General features: G+C 47.9%; 1 protein-coding gene across 8 annotated transcripts in view; it reads right to left on the reverse strand.

Annotated features, from left to right (window-relative positions):
* Nucleotides 1-13,995, reverse strand: part of AGPAT1 (1-acylglycerol-3-phosphate O-acyltransferase 1) — a 33,051-nt gene that overhangs the window by 3,026 nt on the left and 16,030 nt on the right. For all 8 annotated transcript variants that reach the window (XM_069944247.1, XM_069944246.1, XM_069944252.1 and 5 more), the window contains 5 exons: nucleotides 8,267-8,456; nucleotides 5,859-5,992; nucleotides 5,417-5,592; nucleotides 3,568-3,663; nucleotides 2,558-2,630 (listed from right to left, as the gene is read on the reverse strand). In XM_069944247.1, the coding sequence (XP_069800348.1) occupies nucleotides 2,558-2,630; nucleotides 3,568-3,663; nucleotides 5,417-5,592; nucleotides 5,859-5,992; nucleotides 8,267-8,456 (669 nt within the window). The remainder of the gene's footprint in view (nucleotides 1-2,557; nucleotides 2,631-3,567; nucleotides 3,664-5,416; nucleotides 5,593-5,858; nucleotides 5,993-8,266; nucleotides 8,457-13,995) is intronic.

Below are 13,995 nucleotides of genomic sequence, written 5' to 3' on the forward strand. Positions count from 1 at the left end.
AGGCACTCGCTGTGTGTGGGCGGGGGAAGCAGGACTCACAGGCACTCGCTGTGTGTGGGCGGGGGAAGCAGGACTCACAGGCACTCGCTGTGTGTGGGCGGGGGAAGCAGGACTCACAGGCACTCGCTGTGTGTGGGCGGGGGAAGCAGGACTCACAGGCACTCGCTGTGTGTGGGCGGGGGAAGCAGGACTCCCAGGCACTGGCTGTGTGTGGGTGGGGGAAGCAGGACTCTCTCGGGCTCTCTCTCTTTATATGAAGGTGGTATTAGGAGGACCCACAGGTTGGCAGTAGTCAAACATTTTTTCCACACGAACATATTGAATCACACAAAAAACTACACCGTCAATGGGGTTAGGTCCAGGCTGACTATTTTTAGAAACAGCCTCTATCCTGTCCTCAGTGTTGGTGTGATTTGGCTGCTCGGTGCCATTGAAGTGGACAGGTAGACATGTTTGCTCTTATTTTAGCAGCCAGCTCCGCAGAACGTGTTACACAAATGCTTCTAAACATAGATTCAGGCTGAATGTTCAGTCTTGTGAGACACAGATGTGGAAACCAGAGCTGAGCTCCATTCCTGCCCTGACTAGACTGATGTTATGTTACACCGGGGATCACTGCCCTGACTACACAACGCTAAGTGGGCGCTCTATTATTTACTGCTGAGCAGTGACAACCAGCATCTCCATTTACCTCAGTGCCGAGCCCTGGCCGGGTGCCCTCCTGGCACCACACGTGTCCGTACACCCCTCATCTCACCAGCATACTGATATTACTGGCCATTGGGGTGCCCATACGCCCCTCATCTCACCAGCATACTAATATTACTGGCCATTGGGGTGCCCATACGCCCCTCTTCTCACCAGCATACTAATATTACTGGCCATTGGGGTGCCCATACACCCCTCTTCTCACCAGCATACTAATATTACTGGCCATTGGGGTGCCCATACACCCCTCATCTCACCAGCATACTGATATTACTGCCCATTGGGGTGTCCGTACGTCCCTCATCTCACCAGCATACTGATATTACTGCCCATTGGGGTGCCCATATGCCCCTCATCTCACCAGCTTACTAATATTACTGGCCATTGGGGTGTCCATACGCCCCTCATCTCACCAGCATACTAATATTACTGGCCATTGGGGTGTCCGTCCACCCCTCTTCTCACCAGCATACTAATATTACTGGCCATTGGGGTGTCCATACGTCCCTCTTCTCACCAGCATACTATTACTGGCCATTGGGGTGTCCGTACGTCCCTTATCTCACCAGCATACTAATATTACTGCCCATTGGGGTGCCCATACGCCCCTCTTCTCACCAGCTTACTAATATTACTGGCCATTGGGGTGTACGTCCACCCCTCATCTCACCAGCTTACTAATATTACTGGCCATTGGGGTGTCCGTACGTCCCTCATCTCACCAGCTTACTAATATTACTGCCCATTGGGGTGCCCATATGCCCCTCATCTCACCAGCATACTGATATTACTGGCCATTGGGGTGTCCGTATGTCCCTCATCTCACCAGCTTACTAATATTACTGGCCATTGGGGTGTCCGTACGTCCCTCATCTCACCAGCATACTAATATTACTGCCCATTGGGGTGCCCATATGCCCCTCATCTCACCAGCATACTAATATTACTGCCCATTGGGGTGCCCATATGCCCCTCATCTCACCAGCATACTAATATTACTGGCCATTGGGGTGCCCATATGCCCCTCATCTCACCAGCATACTAATATTACTGGCCATTGGGGTGTCCGTACGTCCCTCATCTCACCAGCTTACTAATATTACTGGCCATTAAGGGGGACACACTATAAAACACAACTAACCCAAATACAAGTTAAAGCCGCAACCACACAATCCCTATAGTCCCATACGTATTTGGGCTATAATCCCTACAGTTCCCTACACAAGCTGCAGGCCTCCGATCCCCAGCTGTGTTATAGCAGTGGCAAACAGCGCTATGGCTATGCAGAGCAGGGGTTTATACATTTTTTTTTTTTTTTTTTTTTAAAGTATTACAAAGGTAATGTAACTGTATTAAAGCTATGTATTGGCAAAACAAAAAAAATGCCCTAGCCTCTGGAGTACCCCTTTAAAAGGAGATTATATATAGCTAGAGGAGATTTATATATATATATATATATATATATATATATATATATATATATATATATATATATATATTAGTTTTTTTTCTAATTTATTTATTTATATTTTTAAAGGGGTTATCCAGGGTTAGAAAAAGCACAGTTCATTACTTGCAAAAACAGCGCCACCCATGTCCCAAGGTTGTGTGAGGTATTACAATTAAGTTCCATTCACTTTAGAAGAGCTGCACTACCACACCCAGACTGAGGACAAGGGCGGCGCCATTTTCAGAAGAAAGCTGCCATATTTTTCCTAAGCCTGGATAACCCCTTTAAAGGGGGTTATATATAACCAGTTTATAATACAATTACCCCCCAGCAGAAGGTAAAGGGGTGCTGAATCCTGTACATGGCGCTGTAGTCACCAGCAGGACTCCGCTCTCTCACCTGTAGTGAACTTTTTGTCTTTCTTGCTGTAGAAATCCTTATAGGAAGACATGATGACTGGAATTACGGGGACCTAAAACCACAGACAAAGAAGTAAGAATAGAGCGTGATGCAGCCCAGTGTAAGTGTGCTGGAGGTCACCACAAATCCCATGATTGCCGGGTAGGGGAAAGATCTATGGGGTTTGGTGGTGGACCAGATGACTTATGTGGGGACTGGGTGGAGAGGATTCATGTGACCAATGTGTAATCCCCAGTTCTAGCAGTAAAGTTTTATACAGATATAAACTGTGACAACAACAACTATGGCTCTGGCTCGGAGCGGGGGGGGGGGGGGGGGCGAATTTGTGCCATTAAAGGGGTAGTTCACTAAAAAAGAATAATTTTACTTCTAGTAAAAAAATCTCAAGTCTTCCAGCCCTTATCAGCTGCTGTATGTCCTGCAGGAAGTGGTGTATTTTTTCAGTGTGGAGAGCAGTAGAGTTTTTATGGGGATTTGCTGCTGCTCTGGACAGTTCCTGACATGGACAGAGGTGGCAGCAGAGAGCACTGTTTTAGACTGAAAAGAATACACCACTTCCTGCAGGACATACAGCAGCTGATAAGTACTGGAAGACTTGAGAAATGTAAATTACAAATCTCTGGCACTAGTGGCAGCCCTATATAGAGGTGTGTACTAATACCTGCTGTTTTATTTACATAAACATTGTATAATGTCCTTGTTGCCACTATGAGAAGTGTCCAGGAGGCGGGCCCTTTCTGTTAAAGGCACACAGCTTCCCTAGACCCTGCTCTCATCTATGAGTGACAGCTCTAGCATCCAATCAGGAGGCCATTAGGGCTGACAATCACAGCTAACAGGAGAAGCTCACAAAGTCATGTAATGAGAAAACCCATAGGACCTGGGTGCATGCCAATGGCGCCGTCCTGGACATTACACAATGCTTTTCTCTGTGATGTGAATTGTTCCACACCCCTCCCAGATCTCTAGCATTGATGGACTCTTCTTACCTGCGCTTGCACAGCCAGGTGAAAGGCGCCCCTCTTGAATGGCAGCAGTGAGCCGCTGTGGTTCCGAGTCCCCTCTGGGAACACCCACACTCGCACCTAGGCCCAGACAGGACAGAGAGGGTGAGGAAGGATCGGGCGAGATGCCATGTTTTCCTGTCAGATTTAACTTTCCGCTTTCCTCACATTCTGACAGCAAAAAACCCACAATAATAATGTCAGCACCAGCTCAATATCGCTTCTCCAGATGAATATTTGATGATTTTGCGTCATGGTACTCAGTACAGCTAAGGCCTATAATGGAGCCGCCAATTGTCTCCTATGTCAGCCATAGAGCACTGGTGTGGTCTCCTATGTCAGCCATAGAGCACTGGTGTGGTCTCCTATGTCAGCCATAGAGCACTGGTGTGGTCGGCTATCTCAGCCATAGAGCACTGGTGTGGTCGGCTATCTCAGCCATAGAGCACTGGTGTGGTCTCCTATGTCAGCCATAGAGCACTGGTGTGATCTCCTATGTCAGCCATAGAGCACTGGTGTGTTCCGCTATCTCAGCCATAGAGCACTGGTGTGGTCGGCTATCTCAGCCATAGAGCACTGGTGTGGTCTCCTATGTCAGCCATAGAGCACTGGTGTGGTCTCCTATGTCAGCCATAGAGCACTGGTGTGTTCCGCTATCTCAGCCATAGAGCACTGGTGTGGTCGGCTATCTCAGCCATAGAGCACTGGTGTGGTCTCCTATGTCAGCCATAGAGCACTGGTGTGGTCTCCTATGTCAGCCATAGAGCACTGGTGTGTTCCGCTATCTCAGCCATAGAGCACTGGTGTGGTCGGCTATCTCAGCCATAGAGCACTGGTGTGGTCTCCTATGTCAGCCATAGAGCACTGGTGTGGTCTCCTATGTCAGCCATAGAGCACTGGTGTGGTCTCCTATGTCAGCCATAGAGCACTGGTGTGGTCTCCTATGTCAGCCATAGAGCACTGGTGCGGTCGGCTATCTCAGCCATAGAGCACTGGTGCGGTCGGCTATCTCAGCCATAGAGCACTGGTGCGGTCGGCTATCTCAGCCATAGAGCACTGGTGTGGTCGGCTATCTCAGCCATAGAGCACTGGTGTGGTCGGCTATCAAGCATAGGGATCAAGCATAATGAATTTCAACAATCCAACCCTATTGTTTTTAGGGAGATAAGTCACCCCCCCCCCCCCCCCACCTTGAGTATGGGTTGTGTGCGCGCTGCTCCATTAATACTCTACAAAGCTACTAAAAGAGTCGTATGCAGCTTTCCTAAGACCAGTCAGACACCTGACACTGAAGTCACGGACTTAGGGGACACAGGTAGTATAAGATATTCCCTATATATTAGTGTCATGTACCTGTAGAGCTTAGACCCACACATTAAGGCCCTATTCCAAGAAACGATTATTGGGCTTATTTGGCCAATATCAGCCATTACGGCTGATAATCGTCCCGTGGAATAGGAGGCAACAATCACCCGAGATCGTTCATGTCGGCTAATCGCCGTTTGTCGACTTATATAGCAACGATCTGCTGCCATCACTCCGTGGAACAGGAGTGCCGGCAGCAGACCACCGCTAAATCCTATGGGCTGCCTGGACGATCAGCGATCACCCGGGCAGCCCCCCCGCAGCTCCCCCTGGCCCTCCCCGCACTCACCCACTCGCTGCTGCCACATGGAATATTGCCAGCAGTGAGCGTCGAACAAGCTGTCAGCGCTCGTTTGCTTCTCACTGTCGGCCTTTAGTGTGCGTCCATAATCTGGAGATACGTATGGGAATCTGTGTAAGCCCCCCCCCCTCCACCGCCGCCCTATATCCTGGTCACACAGGTCCTCACATCCTCCTTCAGCATGGTCTCCGCCGCCTCTGACATCACGCTGATGGCGTCATCTGTCTTTTTACGGTTGATGAAGATTACACCGGCCAGCCAGCACGCCAGCCCGGCGGTGCCAGCATACATCAGCTCACGTTTGGCAATGGGCACACAACGACCAGGCAGGATCTCCATCATCCCTGGAGAGGGGGCAGAAGACGGGACACGGTAAGTTAACCATTAATAAGACTCCTATTATTATGTACAATCATCCCACAGACAACCGACCACTCACCCCAAACATACAATCTCTATGCCTCGCCCCTATGGCCAAATCAGGAGATGTGTTACCATAAGGGACGAGTCGTGCCCATAAACTACAGTATGACCCCACAAATAACCCTGTCTCGTCACCTCTCTGCTCGTGGAGCTGTAGTCACTTCACCCAGACCTCTGCACTTCTTACCCAGCAGATCCAATGAGCTCTGGTGATTTGACACGACGACATATGGCTCCTTAATGTTGAAGTTTTCCCAACCGCGGACCTCGATCTTAATTCCATAGAGATATTTAATATGTAGGAGCATAAACCGGAGTACTCTGCAACCAAAGAAAAGATGGAAGGATTAAGGAGAGCTGACACAATGGTGGGCTCCTATACAAGGCCAGTGGTGGGGAACCTGCGGCCCTCCAGCTGTGGAAAAACTACAATTCCCATCATGCCTGGACAGAGAGTGGAGTAGACTGATACAAAGGGGAGAAGACTCAGTAACCTGGAACTTATTGATTGTAATCGCTGATCTTTTGGGGTTTAGGAGTCCACCAAGCGGTCTCACTTAAAGGAGAAGTCCAATAAAAATTTTTATTAAAGTATTGAATCCCAACAAAAAAGTTATACAAATCACCAATATACACTTATTACGGGAAATGCTTATAAAGGGCTTTTTTCCCTGCAATTACTACTGCATCAAGGCTTCACTTCCTGGATAAAATGGTGATGTCACTTCTTGGATAACATGGTGATGTCCCTTCCTGGATAAACATGGTGATGTCACTTCCTGGATAACATGGTGATGTCCCTTCCTGGATAAACATGGTGATGTCACTTCCTGGATAAACATGGTGATGTCACTTCCTGGATAAACATGGTGATGTCACTTCCTGGATAAACATGGTGATGTCACTTCCTGGATAAACATGGTGATGTCACTTCCTGGATAAACATGGTGATGTCACTTCCTGGATAACATGGTGATGTCACTTCCTAGATAACATGGCGATGTCACGACCCGACTCCCAGAGCTGTGCGGGCTGTGGCTGCTGGAGAGGATGATGGCAGAGGGATGCTCAGTGTCCCTCCAGTGCCCTGTGTCCCCCAGTGTCCCCCTGCCATCATCCTCTCCAGCAGCCACAGCCCGCACAGCTCTGGGAGTCGGGTCGTGACATCACCATGTTATCCAGAAAGTGACATCACCATGTTTATCCAGGAAGTGACATCACCATGTTATCCAGGAAGTGACGCCTTGATGCAGTAGTAAGTGCAGGGAAAAAGCACTTTATAAGCATTTCCCGCAATAAGTGTATATTGGTGATTTGTATAACTTTTAGGGGGCAATTCAATACTTTAAAAATTTTCGCAGGACTTCTCCTTTAATAGGCTGGTAGAGGAGTGGAGTGTACAGAAGGAGAGCTGTCAGTCACTGAACAGAACCGCCCACTGGACTCCAAAGCCCAGAATGAACAGGGATTTTAAGTTATCATGAGCGTTTTTGCACAAAACTATATCAGTCTGCTCAGCTTTTCAGCTTTTATAACCACATATATCCACCTGGAGCTCTGCCCGGGGTATCAGACCTATTAGAGAGAAATTTAGTGATGAGACACCAAATGGTTGGTATGGACCAAAGGAAGTCAAAAACTAGAAGGCTGGGAAGGGTCTTTCCTGCAACGATGGAAGGTATTGGGGGCCCAAAACAGAAGGGCGGCCATAAATCAATAAATTTTATATATTATATATATATATATATAAATATATATATATATATATAATTATCAACAGGGCACCATCGAATGGAATCTGCTATAAAAGAGTCAGCAACATGTGTTACAGCATTACTATAATTTCACAGAACTAGAAACATGTCTAAGGTCTTGCTTTGAGTGTTCCGACCCACAAAGATTGATAAAACGGGTCAGGAGAAGTATGTGGCTGAGCGCTTCTCTCTCTGGTAAGATGCTTTCCCTTTCTTACTGCAGTGGTTTGGTTCTATAGTAAGGGACGATCACCAATGTAAAGGAGCGCTGCTCGCTTACTGAGCCTATTACGTGGCTCTACAATCATGCAGCAAGGGCTGCACAGACATCGTCTTCCTGTCTTGCAGAAAATTGCAGAAGCGGTCTCTGAAGTGACAGTGCTGTCCTGTCTCGGTCAGTGATTGGCCGAGCAGCCTGTCACTTTAGAGAGCGGCTCTGAAGTTCCAGCGGCAGCCGCGGGGATCGGGCAGAAGTCAGGATGATACCAGGGAGTGTGGACAGGTAACATATAAACCTTATTATTTTTTATACTATATAGAGATAGAGATGTTGAGCTAGTGGCCAACGAGTTTCTGGCAGACCAAAAGACACGATCAGTCGATCGTTGTCATCGGCTGATCATTCCCTAACTACACGGAGTAATATTCTGCCTTATCCGGCAGATTGTCACGCCATGTAATAAGGCCCTAAGTCTATGGAGCTCCTCTCGTGCAGTAAGATGGGGAGAGCAGCATAGCAGTGCTCTTCTCCCGGCTGCTTCTACTGATTTTTGGGGTCTTAGCAGACAGATCCTGACTGGTTTTGGTGTGAATGACAGAAATGGGCACTGACATCACTTACTTCATGTTCTCCACATTGCGCCCCCTGACTGCACATATGGGAATGGCCAGGATGGCCAGCGTCAAGATCCAGCCATTATAAAATGCCATCTTGCAGAAGTACTTGAAGGAGACACTCCATTCGTACAGGAGCGGGAACGCCACCAGACAGACCACCAGAATCCACTGCGCCACAGACAGCTCCATCGCACCTAGACGGGGAGAGAGGGCAGAGGATGAGGAGTCCGGGAGGGGAGAGGGGGCAGAGGATGAGGAGTCCGGGAGGGGAGAAGCCCCTATATAAGCTCCGGTGTCAGCCGCATTCTCAGATGGGCAGGGTTCACTGCAATCTCTTATAGAGCAGCGAGTGTTCTTTGTACGCTCCGCACCACTCTGCAGTCTCCTACCTTTGCACACACTTCATCGGTTTTCCCCTTTATACGCGGTTTTCTCTCCTTATATCCATGACCCAGGAGACCACTGGCCAGAAGCTCTCCAGCTATTGTGGAACAACTGCCAGCATGACCTATAGCCTACAAGCTATGTAACTACAACACACCCAGAAAGCTGGAAGCAACTTGTAACTCCCAGTCACAGACTTGCCGGTTATTGCTCGGGGCATGCTGGGAGTTGTAGTTTCTAAAGAGCCCCAGGCTGCAGCTTGCTGCGTAGAATGGCTCCATACAGACACTATCTGTGTATAAGATGAGGCTGAGCACTCCGTGTTATACAGTATACAGAGGCGGTGGGCTGGCTGGCACTATGCACTGCGTTATATCACACATCATTGTGTCACTTCATTCCCGCTCAGGTTGTATAGTAATAAGCAGACCTGTCCTTGCTGTGACCTTATAAATTGGTTATAAGAGTTCTTAGAAGAGAAAATCTACTTACAGCGCAGCGGAGAGAGAAGCCATGCACGCGCACTAACCACGCCTGGGCCGCACGCAGATAACTTTCCTTATCTCACTACTAAGTAAGGCCCCCCCCCCCCCCATGGCTTTTTATCTAATTTTGTATGGTTTCTGCACTACACAGTCTAAGTTGGTAAAAAAAAAAAAAGTGTGTGTGTGTGTATATAATATATATATATATATATATATATATATATATATATATATATATATATATATATAAAAACCGTCATGTTTATATGTATTCACCTCTCTTGCTATGAAGCCCCTACAAAGTTGCAACCAATGTCACATGCTTAGCGGAATAAGCCCCCTGTGTACAATCTAAGTGTCACATGGTCTTTCAGTATATACTATATACCTTTCCTGTAAAAGGCCCTATTCCACGCAACGATTACTAGCCGTATTTGTTCGATATCGGCTGTTACGGCCGATAATCGTCCCGTGGAATAGAAGGCAACGATCAGCCGACATCGTTCATGTCGGCTGATCGTTGGAGTAGTTTGTCTTTCAACAAGTTGAAAGACAAACGACTTATATAGCAACGATCTGCTGCCGTCGCTCCGTGGAATAGGAGCGGCGGCAGCAGACCGCCGCTATATCCTATGGGCTGCCTGGATGATCAGCGATTACCTGGGCAGCCCCCCCGGCCCTCCCCCGCTCGCTGCTGCCGTGTGGAATAGTGGCGGCAGCAAGCGGGGAACGAGGAGCAAACGAGCACTCACAGCGCTCGTTTGGTCCTCACTGTCGGCCCGTGGAATAGGGGCCCTAGAGGCTGCAACACCACTGAGCAAGAGGCACCACTGACCAAACACCAGGAAGACCGAGGAGATCTCCAAACAAGTCTGGGACAAAGGTGCTGAGAAGTACAGGGGGACGGGATATAAAAACGGATTCCCCCGAAGCCTCAAATAGAAGGAACATGCTAGGGGAAGAAACCTGCCGAGAGAGGGCGCCCACCACAGCTCCCCAACCAGGCAGAAGGGCATTAACCAGAGAGGCAGCACAGAGACTAAGGGGAAAGAAGGAGCAGCAGAGACTGGAGGATCTGTATATACCACCACAATAACCTGTACACTCCATAGACTAGGGAATCTGTATATACCACCATAATAACCTGTACACTCCATAGACTGGGGGATGTGTATATACCACCACAATAACCTGTACACTATATAGACTGGGGGATCTGTATATACCACCATAATAACCTGTATACTCCATAGACTGGGGGATCTGTATATACCACCACAATAACCTGTACACTACATAGACTGGGGGATCTGTATATACCACCACAATAACCTGTACGCTCCATAGACTGGAGGATGTGTATATACCACCACAATAACCTGTACGCTCCATAGACTGGAGGATGTGTATATACCACCACAATAACCTGTACACTACATAGACTGGGGGATCTGTATATACCACCACAATAACCTGTACACTCCATAGACTGGGGGATCTGTATATACCACCACAATAACCTGTACACTCCATAGACTGGGGGATCTGTATATACCACCACAATAACCTGTACACTCCATAGACTAGGGAATCTGTATATACCACCACAATAACCTGTACACTCCATAGACTGGGGGATCTGTATATACCACCACAATAACCTGTACGCTCCATAGACTGGAGGATGTGTATATACCACCACAATAACCTGTACGCTCCATAGACTGGAGGATGTGTATATACCACCACAATAACCTGTATACTCCATAGACTGGGGGATCTGTATATACCACCACAATAACCTGTACACTCCATAGACTGGGGGATCTGTATATACCACCACAATAACCTGTACACTCCATAGACTGGGGGATCTGTATATACCACCACAATAACCTGTACGCTCCATAGATTGGAGGATGTGTATATACCACCACAATAACCTGTACGCTCCATAGACTGGAGGATGTGTATATACCACCACAATAGCCTGTATTCTCCATAGAGCAGAGACTGGAAGATCTGTATATACCACCACAATAACCTGTACACTCCATAGACTAGAGGGTGTGTATATACCACCACAATACCCATATACTCCATAGACTGGGGGATCTGTATATACCACCACAATAACCTGTACACTCCATAGACTAGAGGGTGTGTATATACCACCACAATACCCATATACTCCATAGACTGGAGGATGTGTATATACCACCACAATAACCTGTACGCTCCATAGACTGGGGGATCTGTATATACCACCACAATAACCTGCACACTCCATAGATCAGAGACTAGAAGATCTGTATATACCACCACAATAACCTGTACACTCCATAGACTGGGGGATCTGTATATACCACCACAATAACCTGTACACTCCATAGACTGGGGGATCTGTATATACCACCACAATAACCTGTATACTCCATAGATCAGAGACTGGAAGATCTGTATATACCACCACAATAACCTGTACGCTCCATAGACTGGAGGATGTGTATATACCACCACAATAACCTGTACGCTCCATAGACTGGAGGATGTGTATATACCACCACAATAACCTGTACACTCCATAGACTGGGGGATCTGTATATACCACCACAATAACCTGTACGCTCCATAGACTGGAGGATGTGTATATACCACCACAATAACCTGCACACTCCATAGATCAGAGACTAGAAGATCTGTATATACCACCACAATAACCTGTATACTCCATAGATCAGAGACTGGAGGATCTTTATATACCACCACTATAACCAGTGGGGTGAATACTGTCACCTGCCCCCATCCTCTCCATGTAAGTGACTTTCCATCAGGCCTCACCCATGCATTGCTATATTCCTGCTGTTAATCCCCGACCCGGTTATGCCCCCCCCCCCCCCCCCTTCATCGACCCCTGCCACCCGGGGACCTCCGTCAATCCCTCTTTTGTGCTCATGTGTTAGCTCTTTGTCTGACATTTTTCTGCTGCCACTCCTGGTGCCCAGACTTCCCCGGGTCACGTGAATGCCAGCTGGGCCCTGGCCAAGTGCAACTCCGCTCTCACCTCTGAAATCCTAACCCCGGGGGACCTCCGGCTCCACAGAAGCTGCACATTCTTTCTGAAATTAAATTACATTTTTTTCCCCCCTTACTCATAACCGAGGAGCCATAAAGTATTATAACTCTGCAGCGTTCTGATGGCACTTAACCCTTCACAGCACAGCAAGTTCTGCAACTGCGCCCTATACTTGGTGCTTCAATTCATGCCCAGTTTCAATATCTCTGCTTGCTGCCTAAGAATAGGAACGTTCTTATATGCAGAGGTTCATAAATTATACAGACCTAATACCGTCACAGCTGAAGGTTTGTAACAATTGCATCCAGTGCAGACAATCCTATGTGCATGGCCGCCTCTCTGATATACAATTCATTCCCCTCCTCCTGCACCGATCATTCATTCACTGGTACAACCCATACACATAGGAGGCAGCTTCACTGAGGGACCAGATTACAGCTGTTATTCATAGCAGTCTTTAACAGGGGGGAGCATATTATACATACACTGTGTTTCCCCAAAAATAAAACACCCACCGAAAATAAGACACCCCCAACTACCCTACCTTCTAGCCTAAAGTAAGGTATCCCCCAGAAAATAAGATACAGAGGGGTCACACACAGTGATATACAGAGGGGTCACACACAGTGATATACAGAGGGGTCACACACAGTGATATACAGAGGGGTCACACACAGTGATATACAGAGGGGTCACACACAGTGATATACAGAGGGGTCACACACAGTGATATACAGAGGGGTCACACACAGTGATATACAGAGGGGTCACACACAGTGATATACAGAGGGGTCACACACAGTGATATACAGAGGGGTCACACACAGTGATATACAGAGGGGTCACACACAGTGATATACAGAGGGGTCACACACAGTGATATACAGAGGGGTCACACACAGTGATATACAGAGGGGTCACACACAGTGATATACAGAGGGGTCACACACAGTGATATACAGAGGGGTCACACACAGTGATATACAGAGGGGTCACACACAGTGATATACAGAGGGGTCACACACAGTGATATACAGAGGGGTCACACACAGTGATATACAGAGGGGTCACACACAGTGATATACAGAGGGGGGTCACACACAGTGATATACAGAGGGGTCACACACAGTGATAGAGAGGGGTCACACACAGTGATAGAGAGGGGTCACACACAGTGATAGAGAGGGGTCACACACAGTGATAGAGAGGGGTCACACACAGTGATAGAGAGGGGTCACACACAGTGATAGAGAGGGGTCACACACAGTGATAGAGAGGGGTCACACACAGTGATAGCGAGGGGTCACACATAGCGAGGGGTCACACATAGCAATATAGAGAGGTGTCACACATAGCAATATAGAGAGGAGTCACACAGTGATAGAGAGGGGTCACATACAGTGATAGAGAGGGGTCAGCCATAGGCCCAGATTTATCAGCTTTATGTTTCTTTCCACGCTCATGAATCATCATAAACCCATTACCCGGTCAGCCAGTCAGTGACTACAGCTGTATCCAGCCTCACTCACTGATTGGCATTTGAGTGGGGCCATGACATCACAGGATTGGGAGCGCATTGCACTCTGGGGGCATAGGGATGGGTAAATAGGTCTTATTTATTATGAAACAATGACCCTTTGTCCCCCCTGGATTTTTCACTGTTGCCCAGAATACCCCTTTAATTTCTGCCTCTCTCTCTCTCACACACACACAAAGCCCGCTGCAGCCATAGCATACACACACCGTGCTGCAGCCATAGCGCACATACACAGCCTGCTGCAGCCATAG

Source organism: Dendropsophus ebraccatus, chromosome 10 (genome assembly GCF_027789765.1).
Source record: "Dendropsophus ebraccatus isolate aDenEbr1 chromosome 10, aDenEbr1.pat, whole genome shotgun sequence".
NCBI classification, from domain to species: Eukaryota; Metazoa; Chordata; class Amphibia; order Anura; family Hylidae; genus Dendropsophus; species Dendropsophus ebraccatus.